Source organism: Aedes albopictus, chromosome 3, assembly GCF_035046485.1.
Source record: "Aedes albopictus strain Foshan chromosome 3, AalbF5, whole genome shotgun sequence".
Lineage (NCBI taxonomy): Eukaryota > Metazoa > Arthropoda > Insecta > Diptera > Culicidae > Aedes > Aedes albopictus.
In genome coordinates this window covers 189,401,588-189,419,636 of record NC_085138.1, presented here as the reverse complement: position 1 = coordinate 189,419,636, position 18,049 = coordinate 189,401,588, and the positions used below count along the sequence as shown (strand labels likewise).

At 42.4% G+C, this 18,049-nt stretch overlaps 1 protein-coding gene and 1 non-coding gene across 10 annotated transcripts in view; one reads left to right on the top strand and one right to left on the bottom strand.

Moving 5' to 3' along the window:
* LOC109398784 (homeotic protein female sterile) overlaps nt 1–9,160 on the top strand; it is a 64,341-nt gene extending 55,181 nt beyond the window's left edge. For 8 of the 9 annotated variants that reach the window (XM_062856919.1, XM_062856921.1, XM_062856917.1 and 5 more), the window contains 3 exons: nt 5,068–6,857; nt 8,028–8,196; nt 8,262–9,160. In XM_062856919.1, the coding sequence (XP_062712903.1) occupies nt 5,068–6,857; nt 8,028–8,196; nt 8,262–8,327 (2,025 nt within the window). In that variant the 3' untranslated portion in view covers nt 8,328–9,160. The remainder of the gene's footprint in view (nt 1–5,067; nt 6,858–8,027; nt 8,197–8,261) is intronic. The other variant, XM_062856924.1, reaches the window with a different exon arrangement.
* A 7,818-nt stretch (nt 9,161–16,978) lies between these two features.
* Trnag-gcc (transfer RNA glycine (anticodon GCC)) lies at nt 16,979–17,053 on the bottom strand. Its single transcript has one exon. It is a non-coding gene; the product is annotated as a tRNA-Gly (tRNA).
* Between the last annotated feature and the right edge of the window lie 996 nt (nt 17,054–18,049).

The window sequence follows — 18,049 nt, the reverse complement described above, 5'->3', positions numbered from 1 at the left end:
CTTATCACACTTACTCAAGGCGGTTTTGATGTGCAGGGCAAATGTAAGTTTGCGATCCAAAGTTAGACCCAAATAACGTACGTCATCCGACCATGGAATATGGCGCCCCCACACAGAGATATCGTTTTGTGGAAGTTTGCGAGGACTTCGTTTTCGAGTGAAGAAAATTGCCTGCGATTTTTCAGCGTTGGTCTTAATTTTCCACTTTCGTTGATATCGTTCGATGGCATTTTGAGCCGCTTGTAATTTAGTGAGTACAATGGTCGGGTCAGAGTCGGAAGCGATGAAACCAGTATCGTCAGCGAAAAGATAATATTTAACGTCTTCGAGCATCACCAGGTCGGCGGTGAAGATATTGTACAGCGTGGGGCTTAGCACAGCACCTTGCGGTACACCGAATGGTACTCCATGTCGATCTGACAGATGACCATTGACGCACACTTGGTAGGAACGATTTGACAGGAAGGAACGAGTAAGTTTCAGGATGTACATAGGAAAGTTACCTTGAAGCATTTTGTGCAGGATTGCTTCCTGCCATACTGAATCGTATGCCTTCTCAACATCTAGAAGCACCATACCAGATGATTTTCCCCGTGCAAAATTTGAGCGAATCTCCCTTACAAGCCGGACAAGTTGATGATTTGTAGAGTGACCCCTTTTGAACCCGAACTGCTCATGCGGAACAATCCGCGTGATCTCCAAGTGTTGTTCGATGCGTTTGAGAATTATGCGTTCAAAAAGCTTGCTAAGGGAAGACAGCAGGCTGATTGGTCTGTAGTTTGACGGAATCGTTGAATCTTTGTTCGGTTTTGGAATGGCGATTACCACGGCGTGTTTCCAACTAGCCGGAAAGTATCCGAACCGAATGCACGCAGAGAAAATTTTGGCTAAGAAGATATGGGCTTTCCGAGGTAGTTTCTTCAGGACACAGTTTAGTATTTTGTCTTGCCCTGGAGACTTTTTTGGTTTGAGCTGTCGGATGATCTGAACTATTTCCTTTGGACGCACTAGCCACGGATGTGTTCCTGTCAGATCAGTCTGGTCGATATGAACGATTGATCCATTCACTTCTGCAAGAGTATCTGGATCGTCAGGCATTTGATTGGTGTGGGCATGGGCAAAGCTCCTGGCCAAAAGCTGGGCTTTCTCTAGCGGGGAAGCGATAAACGTGTCTTCGTGGCGCAAGGGTGGGCTATACTTCGTCGGTTTCCGCAAAGCCTTTGTGATCTTCCAAAGTGTGTCGCGATCACCGTTTATTGTTCGCAGCGTTTCCTTCAACTTGCTGAAATTCGCCTGATCGCATTCCTGTCGGATTCTACGATTTAGCGATAGCACGATGTCCCGGTAGATTGGGTCTCTCCTTCTGTACCACTGTCGCCGGCGTTTGTTCCGCAGCGCGATCAATGCTCGTGTACTCTCCGGGATTTTTGCAACTTCATACGTTCGTTTCTGAACTTCTGGAACTGAGGCTGCTTCAGCATCCATTAGCGTCGTCGACAGGAATTCAATAGCAGCATCAACAGCCGCTACATTGTTGAGAGCTGTAACAGTCGGGTCTAGCAGATCTAATTTAGAGTTGACTTCACGTTGGAAACGAGGCCAATCTGCCCGTGAGTAGCAGCGACACTTAGGTATTGCATTTTCGATAGGCGCCGAGAGATTAACGTTCAATATTACCGGCAGATGGTCCGATGACAATTCGTTGAGAGCGACTGGCTTGGTCATATCCAACAGGTTGTTTGAAAGGGTCAGATCCAGAGTGGATGGACGGCCACGGCCAGTGGGATGGAACGTATGGGCGTCCGGAAAATGGATGAAGAAGTTGCGGTTGGCTGCCTCCTGATACAGTATCGTTCCAGCTTTGTTAGCCTTCCAGCAGTTCCAGAGGCGATGGCGTGCGTTCAGGTCGCCGGTAATGAAGAACGGCTCAGCTCTTCTTGTGAGAGTAGCAATGTCTCGACGGAATTGGGTCCAGATCGATCGTCTCCTCGCACCAGGAAAGTAGGCAGCAATTACATGTAGGTTCTCGTTTCCCACGCTAATAGAGATCCCCACGCTTTCGATGACCTTAGTCGAAATGTTTAGCTCAGTAAACCTGAAGCCTCTCCGAACCGCAATCAAGACACCTCCCCCACGTTCTGCGTCGTTGGAAATACGGTCGAAACGGATACAGGAAAAAATTGGGTGGTAGAACGCTTGCTTATGCTGCAGCCACGTTTCGGTTACGATCCCTACGTCCACCTTGTGCCGCTCAAGGAAGTCGAAAAATTCTAGCTTTTTGCCATGAACGGAGCGTCCGTTCCAGTTTGCCAGACGCAAGTTGCCTAAATTAGCCATTATAGACATACTTGGTCGTTAGCTCCAAAAGAGCTAGAAGTTGTTGCTGCTTTGTTTGACAGTTAGCAAGCCGGTCAAACATATCTCTCGCCAGAGCAAGAAATTCGGATAGGGAAAACAGGTTGTTACTGCTTTGGTTTTTGAGTACTTCTGCATAAGAATTTGCTGGGTTGTTAGGACGGCCTTGTGAAGAACGCGGGGGTGGAGGCGGAGGAACTGGATTCCGACGCTCTGCTCTTATTTTCGCCAGCTTCTCAAGGTAGTTTTTACGGCTGGGACAACCTCGATAGTTGGCAGTGTGTTGCCCACTACAGTTTGCACACTTGATGGAACTACGATTTTCGTTTCTATCGCCTTGCAGGTCCGCCTTCTTTGGTAGTTTGCAATCAGAAGAAAGGTGCTTTTCACCACACTTAACGCACAGCGGTAGAAGGTTGCAGTTACGCATTCCGTGTCCAAATTGTTGACACCGGTGGCATTGAACAGCATCCGATGGTTTCCTTTCAAAGTATCGCCAATTCACTATTGTGCTGAAGATTGCCTTCACTTTTCGCAATTCAGACAGTCTCACGGATCCTTTCGCGAAATGTAGTAAATACAACGCACTTTCTTCTAGACCAACGACTTTCCTGGAGAACAGTTTCACTTCAGTTGGCACGATACCAAAACTAGCAAGTTCCGCCTCCAACTCAGACACGTCGTACACCGATAGTCCCGACAACACGATTTTCATTGGTTGATCAGCAGCAGGGGTGAAGGTGTGGAATTGTATGTTCGATGATTTCAGGACACTCACTGCACTGCGGAAGCCTTCTTCTCTCAGACAAAGCAGCTTTACACCGGATTTGGTCGCCTTCATGTGATACTCTGTTTGCGCAAAACTATTAATCGATAGCACTTCGCGCACTTGTTTGGTTGTTAGATTTACAACCGAGATAGGAGGAACACGTACCTTCTTCGCCTTGGGTAGGGGATTTGTTACAGCCTGAACGGGGGTAAGTGTCGGCATTTCGTCGTGGTCGTCGTCTCCCTCATCGTTCGAGAGTAGATCATATTCGTTGCTTACCACAATGTTGATTTCGTGTTGCCGGGAGCCGCCGCTGTTACCGGCCGGTTGATTGATGGATGCAAGGGGAGACTGTTTATCCATGTACGGGCTCTTCGCGCGCGGGGGATACAAATTGTGTTCGCCGTTGTTTTGTTCTACCTCGAGGCGTCGCTTCATACGGGCATTTGTATGACTCCGGAGGGTTCTTTGCGGCGCATCAGCGGCCACATTCTGCCCGACCGGGTCCGGGGGAACCTTTTTCGGCTTCAGGGTGCCGTTTCGCGAATAATACTTTCGATTTAACGTGAAAAAAACTCGGAAAAAGCGGAGCGCAAAAAACTTGTTTGTTTATTTGGCACAGGGCTGGTACCGAACTGTGGAGAATCCGCTTATGAAATGATCCAAATACTCCTAAGGAACCTAATTGTATGTATCTTATATTAAGTGCGCTTGATTCCTATTTCTGCTAGCAGCCTGCTAGGGCCCATATAGCCGAGGCGGTAAACGCACGGGTATTCAGCATGACCATGCTGAGGGTGACGGGTTCGATTCCCGGTCGGTCCAGGATCTTTTCGTAAAGGAAATTTCCTTGACTTCCTTGGGCATAGAGTATCTTCGTGCCTGTCACACGATATACGCATGCAAAATGGTCATTGGCAGAGGAAGCTCTCAGTTAATAACTGTGGAAGTGCTCATAGAACACTAAGCTGAGAAGCAGGCTTTGTCCCAATGAGGACGTTACGCCAAGAAGAGAGAGAGTGATTCCTATTTCTCAGGCAGAAAACTCCCATTATCCATATTTCTATTCTCGCGTTCAGTATCATACAGGCGTATCTACAATGATCGATTTCAGGCCAAACATTTCAATAGGTCCTATCTGCATTTGAGAGGCTCTCTTTGTTCACTTTCTCTTTCAGTTATTGCAATATAATGGTACACTTTTTAACTTTTTTTGCAGTACAAATCAAAAGACGATTGTTTTGACCATCGATCAATGCAAGGAGACAATCTTAATTCAAATAAACAGTTGAGTTATTAACGGAAGAGAGGAAAACCAAAGAGAGCCTCTCTTCTGCAGATTGGACCTTTAGACATGTTTCGCCTGATTTCTCTTCATCGATTTTCTCTTCGGATTTTTTCGGGAAGTATGACCAATATTCGGATGATCTCTCGGGGTATTTCGGTAAATGACTACTGGGACTAGCTTCTAAAACAACAAAAACAACCAAACATGGTTTACTGGCTAAGTTATTACCCAAAGAGAAAATCGATGAAGAGAAATCGATCATTGTAGATACGCCTGTATGATACTGAACGCGAGTATTGTATTACATCAAAGCACGTTGAGATAACAACATATTACACAAAAACACATTAAACTTCTAACTATTTTTATATCTCCGGTCACATCACGACATTTGATCAGTAGCCGACTGATAGCCCAATTTTAACTGTTGGTTTATTGTGTATTATTTTATTCAATTTAGAGTTTTCCAGATAAACTTATACAGTTCAGTTTAAATCCTATCATACATTGCATTTCATAAATAGAATTTGTGGCATCTGTGACAAGCAGTCAGGCACTACATATGTATTGTGTTGCTTTAATGTTCTTTTTATTTGGTCCATACAGAAACTAATGTGCTCGTTTGTTTTCTTGATTTTCCTCTCATCTTTAACAGACAATACCTGCAACAACTTCAACCAATACCGCGACTACCACAGCACAGAACATTGCAGTGTCGTCGGTGCCATCCACCGTTCCTAATAGTAACTCTTCCCTTTCTAACACTGCGTCGACTACATCTACATCTGCATCCGCAACTGCACCCCAAGTGGCGTCCCAAACCCCATCAACTCCATCCGTAGTTCCTCCACCGATAGCGGCAGCTTCAACTACAACGATACCGCCTGGTCCCACTACGCCAAATATTCCGAATGCGAATCCAACCCCGACGTCCACTCCGACTGCCGCCACCGCCTCCCAAGCACAAACAATTTCAACCGCCCCAGCAGCACAATCCACCCCCATATTACCGCAGCAAACATCTCAGCCGACATCCCAGTCGTCAGGCCTATTACCATCATCATCGGCATTACTCGACAGTAGTGGTGTTGTGAATAACAGTCTAAGTAGCAACAGTAGCAACTGCAATAACAATAATAATACTAATAACAGCAACCAAGTTCCATTGCCAACACCGTCACCAAATACGACAACATTGTTACCTTCCAATTTGTTGTCCACTAGCAGTAATAGTATGAATAACATCAACAATGTTACACAGCAACCGCCACAACAGCCCAACCAACAACAACAACAACAATCTCAATCCCAACAACTGGGACAGCCTAGTAATAATGGTTTATCGTCCAGTAATACCAACGGTATGAGCAATGCGCTTAACATACCTACTTCGCAGATATCCGCTGGTCTGGCGGCAATCAACAGCCTAGCAAACATGGCCACGGCCGGCATGCAGCAACATATGTCCCTGTCGCAGCCCCTGACGAATCAACAGCCGATGGGAAAACAATCGGCAAATCAATCAACAGGAGGCCTAGTGCCCCTACAGTTGCCAACGGGACGCGTTGCGTCCGCCAATAACCCTCAGGTGCATGGAATGGCCAGTTTTATGGACCCACTGGAGCACTCGTTGGCTTCGTTCGAAAAGAACGATGCGACGGCACTGAGTCTGACCCTACTGAATGACCTTAAACACGAATTCTCTGCTAGCAATCTGCAGGCCCATGCGAATCTAATGCCATCGCTCGATATGATGACACATTTGCAGAACCAGATGGTGCACTCAAACAATGGCTTCAACAATGACTTCAACGGCAATGGACCACTGAACGGAATGGGCAGCCTCGCAACCAGTGTCGGAATGAGCCAAATGTTGATGAACTCTATGGCCAACACCAACCCGATGCTAAGCAACGTAGGGATGTCGTTATTCGATCCACTTCAGAACTTTATGCGACCGTCCAGTTACCAGAACAATCCAAATTTGAACGATCGCACCATTGATCTGACAGGTGGAAGCTCCAGCAGTGCTGCGGTCGTTTCCAAAAAGGAAGAAGGCAAATTCATGCTTACTCCAAAGCCAATCGAAGACCTGCTGATGAACCCCAACGAGAAGAAAATGGGCGGTACACCACCGGACATGAAGGGCTCCCATCCGCATGCGTTCAAGCAATCCGCGCACGATCAGAGTATGAAAAGTGCCTGGTCCCAGCTGGCGTCGGCCGGTTCACCGCAGAGCACTCCCACCTCAGCAGCAGCCAAGCCGAAACCAGCAATGGACACGTTCCAGGCGTTCCGGAACAAAGCGAAAGAAAAGCTGGACCGGCAAAAGTTTCTGCAGCAGCAGGAGCTGAAACGATCGCAGAAGGAACAAGCCGAAAAGGAACTCAAACGGCAGCAGGAGCAACAACAGAAAGTCAAACAGGAGGACATCAACAATGGACGGTAAGTGGTTAGAATCAAGCAACAATAAGAGTTCATTAGAGATTTACTTCAAATCTTCCTGAAACCCATAGCCCTTGTTGCTCCTTGTGACCCCCTCGAAACCTCCTGAAACTACCTAACACTGAATCTTCTTGAAACATCCTGAAATGACATGAAACCCTTGTTCTTCATGGGTGTAACGTGCCAATTGTGACAAATCCTGCTTCACAGCTCATGGTGTCTGTAGAGCACCATCACTTTTTGGCGAATCCGACCTAAACCAGTTCACTTCAATATGTTAAGAGAGCGTTTGGGAGGAGGAGCTAAGCTTATTAGAGTACTTAAGTACAATTGTACACCTAATTATTGGTTCAATAGTAAAACTATTGATAAACAATAAACAATTAAAAACTTTCTTTTCGATTTTGATAAATTGAAGTGATTTCTAACAACTTTTGTTCAAGCACTTTTTATACAAAGCATTATTGTATATATCGTTGAGCAGGCTCGAATATACTCTATGCCTAAGAAAGTCTAGGAAAAAAACATTTCTTCTGGAAGGATTGCCGTACGGTAAAGATGTGGGCCGTTGTCGACGAAGCCTTTCTGTTAACTTCCTACGAACTCATTCATTATTGATGACCGACGACGGAGACAAACTGGGTTATTATAACTTTGTATGCGGCATTCAGAATTGTTAACGCTCGAGTTCTCAAACTCTCACTTGTCGCCTTTCTTGCAGATAAATCAAAGTAGTTGTTTTGTTTTCCAGATCCTGAAATTTAACCCAGGACAGACAAGTAATCAATATTTGCGGGTGAAAAGTTTAACATCAATACCATCCTTTAACAGCTTCCTTTTAGTTCTTGAGTTGTTGAATGACTTCCCTAACTTCAGTTCTCTGCGCCATTCAGGTGTTGATCGAAGTGCTGCTTCCACCTTTCAATCACCTCACGGTGGTCAGTCAAGATGCTCCCGTCTTTATCTCTGTAAATTTCGGTTTGCGATACGTAGCCTTTTCGGGATGAGTTGAGCTTTGGGGAGAAGTTCCTGCTTTCTTGCGAACAAATGCCAAACAATCAACAACATATGAAATTTGCTATAGTTTTTATCATGTTTGTTTTGCAAAAAAAGGATATTTTTTCATAGTCATTATACAATTAAATTCTTCATTATATTTTTCACCCATAGGAAAGTGGCACCAGAACCCATACCCACTCGGGTAGTCGAAGAAATCAAAGCGTCTCCCCAGGGAAGCCCTTCGCCGGCAACACCTACTACGCCGCACACCCTGGACCGGTCAGCGGCCAAAAGGGCTGAACTTCGGAAACAGGAGCAGGAACGTCGCCGACGGGAAGCGGTTAGTTTCGCTATCGTACCTATACCTTAACATGTATGGAAATTTTACTTTTCTTTATCCGACAGATGGCCGGGCAGATCGATATGAACATGCAAAGCGATTTGATGGCTGCGTTCGAAGAGTCTCTGTAAGGATGGTCACACGTGTGGCATTGGACTTTTTTCATTTAAGAGACAGACTATCGGAAGGTTTTGGCACCTTGCCAAAATACCGACAGCAAACCACCGAGAAAAAAACACACACACACACACACACTGTACTGTACGCTAGAGGAGTTGAAAAGTGGTTGCTTTTATTTTTAAAACAATTGTGTTTCACGCTAGTTTAGAATGGAACTAGTGAAAATTCCCGCCACCAAATGTGGGAGGAAATGCAGCAGATCATTGAGACATTGAGATCGTAAATAGTATGCTACTAAGTTAGTGACATTATAATTTGTGATATAACGTAAAAATATTAAAAATATATATATTTAAAATCGAGCATAAGAACGTAAAGTGTAACTTTCAAGAGTTATAAGAAAGCCTCAGCACGCCTCTTCTTATGCTAATGAGCGAGCGGCTTTAGCGTGTAAGAGATGACAACGATTGCGCAGACGAAACAACTGAAGAACGGTTTGCGAGACTCAACAACGGCAGTGGTAGGGATATTTTTTTTTTAATTTTTTGAACATCATTGTTAGTTCGACGTTGATATGTTAGTTATAAGCAATTCGCTAAATAGCCAAAAAACGCAAATATAAATGATATTCAAAACCAAACGTAGACAGACTGCTGCAGTTTACGTTTTTGTGGCCGTTGAACTGGTGTATACGTTTTTCGGCGAAGCAAACCGGTGATTATTGAGTTGAAAAGTTTAGGAAAATTTCTCTAAATTCCCCGTTGCTTCGTCTCATATTTGTTCGACTGTAGACCGAGTACGATTGATTGGATGGCAATTTTAGAAATATACGATCCCAACAATAGTTTCGTGTGTCTTTTCTTCTCTACGTTTCGGGTATAACGCGTAACATTCTCGATGGCGGTTCGAAGGAGAGCGGATTTTTGGGTGAAATACGCGGAACGTGTGGTCCTGGAAGCCAGGAATAAACTTGTGGTTTGAAGCAACACACATTTTGGAGTCCTTTTATAAATTCTTATGCATGGATTTTCCAAGTTCGTTTGTGGCATTTTTTGGTTCCCTTTAACCACTTTTTAGGCCACCCTGTTTCCATGTCAGCTATCCTAATGTCCACTTGAACCACTCTAATCATCATCTACCCACCCTAAAGCCCAATAATTATTTAAAAACCATAACTTTTTGAGCCACTTTGGTCATCTGAACTTCCCTGTGAATATTTTTCATCCATCGATAGGTTCTAAAAACTTTAGAAAAAATATAAATAACTCTGCAATTTTGGAAATTTGCAATTTGTTAATACGGCGCATTTGTAAGGTTCTGAAGTCAAGTTTTGCAAGTTTTCACAAGTGTGAAAACGTAAATAACAATGCGAAATTAAGTGTGGGCCGCCCTTACACACATTCAAAATGATCATTGACAGAGGAAGCCCATACATACAATGATACAATTCTCGCGTTACATTTGAAAAGGGCCTAAACATTGAGAAAAATCGATGCAAAAATTGTCCATCACATTTCTTATTCGTATTCCACAGTTTGAGAATTTTTCAACATGCTTTCCGTTCTAATGGCACAAGATTGAATGTATCTGTGCATCAATAATCAAGATTGCATGAAAAATTATCAAAAAAGTATGAAACATTATAGACAAACATGTTAAGTTAATTTAGAAAGTTTCACCCGGTGTAGGCCTTATTGTGAGTCTTTCTAAACTTTTCTTAGCGTGGGTTGGCCACCCGAGTGAGTCTGTTGTTGACATCAAATCAAGGCTCGGCCCATTTTGAGAGAGATAATTCTCTCTCTCTCCGCGCTCGGGCCGGGAGACGTTCGGAAAATTTTCGGTTGTCGGCTTTTTAAATGAGAAGGCCTATCAATAGTCCTGTTCAACGACGTAGGTTGAACTTGCTCGAAGTTGATGCATCCTACTCTTACCCATTTGTCAACAAACGGGAAAGAGCGGGATGGAGCAAGTTCGAGCAAGTTCAACCTATGTCGTTGAACAGGACTAATGTAAACAACATTTTACCGTTACTGGCCTATTTGGAGCACGGGCTTATGAATGAATGGGAAAAAAGCAGTGATTGGCCGATGAAGATGGGGTTTATTATGATAAGGTTTACGATTATGCGGGTGATGTTTGCACATTAAGTTATTGTTAGGGGATGCTATGGAATGGTATCAAAATCGATTTGTTTACCTTTTAAGTATAGGCTTTTTTCAAATGTAACGCGAGAATTCTGTTCACTTTATTAAACTAGGTTTATACTGCCCCTATTCGCATAACAGTCTCATATTTGCTGGGTTTTCTATTCACATGAGATTGTTGCTGCACAATGAGGTTCAATTTCGGTTGGCAAAAAAATGCGGATGCGTTGTTGGGAAAGTAGAACCCAAAAAAGCAATCCTCATCGGTATTTTTTTTATCTGTATTAACGAGATTTTTAGCCCTAGGCTAGTTCATCTCGGGACCCACGCTTTATTTCCCTTCCGAAGGAAGAACTCACATTTTGTGAGTTTGTCGGAAGTGGGATTCGATCCCAGGCCCTCGGCGTGATAGTCACGTGCTTTAACCACTCATCGGTAAATATCAAATGGATATTTCAAGACCAACATTTGAAAAGCGTTTCAACATTGTTATACAATGACTTTGCACACTCAGAAATAAAAGTATACACGGAATTACTATTATTTATGCATTTTGTATCGGCATCTCTCTCACTCTCTTTCTGTTTTCATGTTATCTGGTGCTTCGCCTGGGTTGACGAAACACTTCTCTTCAACCCAGGCTAAACGGCAGATAGCATGAAAACAGAAAGAGAGTGAGAGAGATGCGGATACAAAATGCATAAATAATAGTAATTCCGTGTATACTTTTATTTCTGAGTGCATGTCGCTTCTGAGAGCCCACATCAAATTATACCATCTATGAAATGCTGTGGCGAGCTGTCTTATTTGGTGGTGGTGCTCTCTGGCGAATAGAATATCCTAAAAACTACTGGCAACTGGTATATCTAACCAAAAATACTGACAACACTGGAAAAAGATCAAGCTTTCGACAGCTCTTGTGTGGTACCTGAATTGATTATCTTTACGAATAGTGACTGTACTCGGGTGTCAGGTATCTACTGACAGGGACGCTCTGACAATAGTTGCCCAACTGGCCCTATTGAACGCATTCATTACTTCAAGGATCCCTACAGCATAGTAGCACAGAATTTGTAACCAACAAGATAGTGTCTATGGTCGACTTCCCCTTCCGGAAGCCGAACTGGTTGCTCGAGAGACCATCTACAGCACCCTCGGTACTATCTATTGAAGATGATTTGCTGGATCACCGTCCCCGCCGTGTCGAACAAGCATATTGGTCGACGGGCGTCTAGGTGGTACCGCCTTTGGCAATATAACCAGATTATGCCTCTTGTCCGGGAAGACTCCCTTGTCCTTGCATGTCTACACAGCAGATTCTTGGGAGCCTCTGCAATGTTTACTTTTATGGTTAGAGGTTAGAAATACCATCTACCTGGGGCCTAGCCGACGTTAAGGGATTTTGCAGACCCCAAAAGTTCATCATTGGTGACCTTTCCGTGCCTCCTCCCATTGCCCGCTCCAGTGTTTCTACGAAAGGAGGCCAAGGACTAGGGTCATGACGCTGGAAGAGCTCCTCAATGATCTTCTCCAGCATCTCTCGAGACTACTCGACTCGGTGAAAGCCTCGTATCTAACTCATCACGATCCTGTAGGCGTCATCCCACGGATTCGTATTAGCACTCTGCCACATGCCCTTATGACAGACCTTTTACTTGCTCTCATCTCGATCTTGAGCGCAACTTTAATAGTCGCTTAGTGCATCCCGCTCCTCATCAATACATGCTCACTGCATCCGTAGACAAGCGCGGCGCAGGGTTTCAATAGCTTGAGTCCACTAGTATGCCGGTGGTCTCCCATTCCTAAAATAAACTTTCCTAGGCATTATGTTATTGCATGCACGCGAGACCACCGCTTAGAGCTTATAGCTGAGCCCATCCCTGAATACCTCCTCGTTGAAATATGATGTCTTCCATGTGCGAAGGCTTTACCTAGTCGCTTTTCCTCCGACCGTTGCCTGTTGTTGTAGTCGGTACTGTAGAGAACCGCCAGGTGGTCACTATGAGTCATCGTCTACCCTCTCTAGTTCGAACTACTTGTTAGGCCAGGACTACAAAAAGTAACGCCGATGAACGACTCCTCTCCGGTCCGGCTAAAAGTACTTTTTGTGCTTACATCGAGCATGACCAGTACCTCTAGCAGGATCAGATCCCGCTGGTTCGTGAAACAGCTTCCCCATTCCACAGCCACAGTCATTGAAGTCACTGGCTATTACTTTCGCCCTGTTAACTCCACTGTGATACAGTTCAGCATATGCCTGAATTGCTCCGCCGACTACCAAGGAGTCGCATAACAGCTACAGATACCGTTGACATTGGCGATCACGAAGCTCTCCTGAGATGTTTTTACATTGCAGAGTTACTTTAGCACTGACAACTCTCACCTCTATTCCTTCGCCAAGAACTTCCTCCGGTAAACATTTGTAAGCGGGGCCCTTGCACCCGTTGTCCTTCCCAAGCTCATGGATTTCACCGCTACGAGTAGGTACGTCTGATACTACGTACGTCGGCTATCTGATTCATGAGCTTAATTTCTCTGTTTTTCGTGGAAAATACAACGATAATCCATGTTGCTGAACACTGAAGACAGACAAAGCCTTGCATGATTCAAAGAGCACCGATAACACTGCGCGACAAAATTTTACAAAATTTGGTGTTATGGGATGATAAAAAAAAACAGGGGTTTGGGACCCTAGAGTTGGGTTTTTAAATTTAAAAAAATGTATTGATTTTTTGATTTTATACAAAAGAACACCTTTTTTTGAACCGCCATGATTTTTTTCAGATTTTTAGAACTTCATTGTGGTACCTAAAACCGATTTCAAAGAGGTTTTTCGAAATCACCTTTTGACAGCTAACCAACTGCTTGAAATCTCCACCCAGTGCAAAATGCGACGATTCGACAAATCGCTCCCATACAAACTTCAAACTGATTTTTAAATAGGTTCCCGGGCACCGAAATTCATGAAAATTTGGATTTCGGCTCAGTTTTGCATGCAGATTCTGAATATAGAGTTATCTCAACACTTCTAAAGAAGCCAATTGATATGCGCATTAGAACGTGTCGGGCATATATTTAAGCGTTTTCGGTATTTATGTTTGTTTCGTTATTGTCTAACGCCTAAATATATGCAGAGTGCGTTCTCTAATGCGCATATAAATTGAACACCCCATCCCCAAGTTCTCCATACAAACTTCGGTCATAAACTGTGACGGCCCGGTTCAATATTTTTCAAAAAATCTTTCACTATGACACTTCTAGCAGCGGCGTCATGGTCGCAATTTTTTCCGCAGTCAAGTTCGCAGATTGTGAACAATCCTCGGTACTCACTTTACCTAATTTATGTTTAGTCCCTTACTGTCAAAGCTGTCAGATCAGTGTAACACGCTAAATAAAATTTACACAAAAGGCAATTTACACGGAAAAAATACACGGTTATGAATATTTATTGGGTACCGGACTGGTCACCGAAAATTTGATCGTTTTCTTTGGTACATCGAGGTCTTGAAATTAGTCTATGCTTCTAGGGTCCCAAACCCCTGTTCTTATTTTTCTCATCCCATAACAAAAGTTAGTGTAGAACGGTGCAATAAACGTTAAGGTTGAAGGATTATCGTCAACATTAAATTTTCTGAAGCAGTTCGTTATTAGCATTCCATGAATGTTCGTTATGAAAATGTATTCACTGTATTCTATTTTCCATCTGGAATACAATTAATATATTTTCATAACGAACATTTGTGTTTTGAACGAGAAAACTGCTTTGAAAATTTCAATGATGACAGTGACATCAATGACGAATTCTTCAACCACAGAGAAACAGACGTAAGACTTAGAACAAATTTCATTAACCCTTATGTGGCCGACAGGGTACCCGGGTACCCAGCGCTCATTTAAAAAGCACGGTGTAGAAAAAAGCAAAAATTTTGTCGGACACATAACGGTTAAAAAACATCGTCACAAAACCGTAATCGCCCAATGCTAAACATTCTGTGTTTGGCCGGGCCGCCACTAGATGGCGGTAGTGAGCAAACGTCAAACAGGAGCAAAAACGATACCAGTGCCGCGAGTGGTAGATCGACCTACTACTGAATATTTGAATCAACCGTTAAAAAGGTGATCGATCACACTTAATTTTGATTACCGAGTTCGGTAATTTTTTGACGAGATTAAAACTGCTGAGCACCGAACGCGTTCAGCAAAAATGCATTGTTTACTTTTTCCATACGATTTTGACAGTTGTTTTACTGAACCTCAGTAAAATCGATTACCGAAACTACCGAGATCGTACTGCTGTTATAATCTCGTCAAAAAAGTACCGAACAGTCAATTCAGAAATAAGTGTGATGGGAAGCAATGAGAGTTTGACGTCTGTTTCTCTGTGCTTCAACCTTAATAGTTTGCTTACCTTTAGTAAGAGACAAAATCACAATCATTACACTGGTTTACAAAATACAACGAAAGTCGTGAACTTCTGTCAACGACCAAAATTTTTGAAGCATAATTTAGCGCTGATTTCGAAACCGTGCTTCAAAAAATTTAAAGTAGAACAGTTTTTGAGTTTTAGCTCAACATCGAGTATTATAACTTTTTAAAATATGGAATTTAATAAAATTTAAATATCTTGCGTTTTGATCAATCAATTTTAAATCTTTTTTCCATAAATTAAAAGCTGAATATAAAACCATTCGATCATCTGAATGCAGGTTTTGCGTCAGATTGATGAAATTCAAGATATTGGCGAGTTTTAGGGACGATCTCCTTAAATTTTAGCAAATTTTCCAAAAATATATGAAGATATGTATTTTTTTTCAATAAGAAAAAAACAATTTAAAAATTCATTCTCAACGTTTATTTGACATATCATATGTAGGCGAGTTACAGTAAAAAATTCAGCTCAATCGGAGCATTCATTACGTAGAATGAGATGTGTGAAATGAGCGACTTTGCTTAAAAATATGTAGAACAAAAATCGATTTCAAATCATCAACCTTGTATGGAAAGTCGAAAAATTTTCCTCTCTACTGTAATTGTTTTGCTTCGCGTTTTCGAACTCAGGGCTTGATTCTACACCAAAAACGATCATCAGCTTACCGAGTTCAAAAATGATGTAAACTAGTGTTACCAGTGAAAATTCACAGCTTCAAACCTAAGCATCTTCAACATCTTATTATTAGCTTTATTATGGGGAATTTTCAACCCACGGTGAGTCATTTGCAATACATGCCCAATGTTTTCGTTCAGCGTGTTTACTCCGGAAACCCTCTCGCCATACTGCGCTATCGGATTGTTACGGCTCTCGGTGTTCATTTGTTTCACTCGATTCCACATTCTTATGCAGTTGTTCTGCGAAAATTTGCGAGAAAGAAAGGCCCTTTTCTCTGCATGAGATTATACTTCCATCAGCGCCACTATTCAGGTTCAATTCATCACTACATAACACATCAATTACCATTTGTACATAGTTCATGTTCGTTTGTTTAGCAAACAAGTCAATGTGTTATAAGTTATATATCAGTTATTGGAACACCCTATAAAATGCCAAATGTCAAGGCATAGTAAAGTGTATATGATGTTTATAAGCATACTGCAAAAAAAAAACTGTAAAATAATAAAATTTGAGAAACGCATGGCATAAAACAATTGTAAAACACTCTCCTTATCAATACATATACACATTGGGAAAAAGGGGAGTGGGTTCAATCGAGCAACAAAAACGCTAGGAAACTGAATTGAAACCGAATGTAATAAATCTCCATAAACAACAAACCATCATGACTGAGGAGTCCCGTAACAGCTATTTTCCACTTTTCGTTCAATTGATGGTCCAATTTTCTACTAGTTTTATGAGAGTATTACTAGGATGTTAAGAAATGGTAGGCAGTAACTAGATCAGCTCATAAAAAAAATGTTCATAGTAGGTTCAAAAGCGAAACCGTTAAAAAAACATGAAACGGTGTTTCATCCCGAATTCTCGGATAGATTTGTTTGCCCTTCGATCACGTTTTGTGCGTTGGAAATGCAACAACAACCATTAGGCAACATGTTGCTTGCGGGGGAAATTTACGGAGTGAAATGGAAATGTTTTGAAAAGAGCAATAGATGTAGTAGGATAAGAAGGTAAAAATAAGAAAAATATAATACCAGAAGGAAAATAATAAAAATACAATTTTTATTAACTTAAATACAATCAAAAAATGATATAAAAAGAAACATAAAATTCATAAACGTTAACAGAAATCAATGAAAAACAAGAACAAGTAAATTAATAGTTTACGAATATATCACTTCCTTGTGACTAGACTCAATTTCTGTCGACTTCCCCTATTTCTATGTTGAGGCTAGGCCGGTTCTTCTTTTTCATCTTTATTATGGCTCTGCGTCCCCCATTGAGACTTGGCATGCCTCGCTTCAACTTAGAGTTCTTTGAGCACTTCCACAGTTATTAGTTGAAGGGTTTTCTTTGCCTGCCATTGCATGAATTTGTGAGGCAAGTATAAATACTACACTAATTTGCCCGTCCAGAACGGGAATCGAACCCGCCGTCTCCGGATTGGCGATCCATAGCCCTAACCACTAGGCTATCTGGAGACCCCAGTTGGGCCAGTTCTATGTTCTCCCAAACTTCACACGGTATGCCTCATCGGTAAGGGGCTGTTCATAAACCACGTAGACCAAAATTTGGCCATCTCAGACCCCCCCTCCCCCTCGTAGACTTTTGTCCATAAAAAAATTTTGAAATTTGTATGGAGCGTAGACTTTGGCTAGACACCCCCTCCCCCCAAAAAGTCTACGTGGTTTAAGAACTATGTACCTATGGATGAATTGAACCTTGTTGTTTTATCTGAAAGTTCGCCAAATAGCATTAGGGTCGCACACGCATGCCAAATTCGTGAACGAGCTGTGAAGGCAACTCTCCACGCGGTGAATGTAAATTACATTCACGCCGTGGAGAGTTGCCTTTGCTGCCTTCTGTTGACTTTATTATTGACGCTACGCCAGTACATTGTTCTACAAAGTTTCAGGTAAAACAAAAATGAAAAAGTGCTCCATACATTAGTTTTTGCTACGATGTTTCTGAAGCGAGTTATTCGCAAGTGAATGTAAATGATTGCAAATGAATGATCCCATCCTTAGTAGAGGAGCATATTATATTCAGCGGCAGGATCTCAGAACAGACGAGACAACGGTCTCATCTGAACAATCAACCAAATGAGTTGCTATTGCCTGCTGTAAGAATCTGACGGGTCTGTCAGAAGCTACAGACAAAAAAAAAAGATTGACAAGGAAAACGATATAACGCATTGTGCCTGGCCCTCATTTCGAGCCCAATTTCAAAACTTCAAAATTGTGGTTCTCATAACCTTTTACAACCCAGATTCAAGAAATTAAGATAGTTGACCACAACATCCTTCTAGTTTATGGACCAAGACCGTTTATGGTTCCGGATTTTACCGTTATTCTGGATTTATGACAGGAAATACTGCGGTAATTTCCTTAAGAGATAGAGGTACCACCTATAACTCATCTAAGAAAACTAGCTTTTGACATTCAAAACTTGATGGTTTTGCAAATGTATCTAGATATTT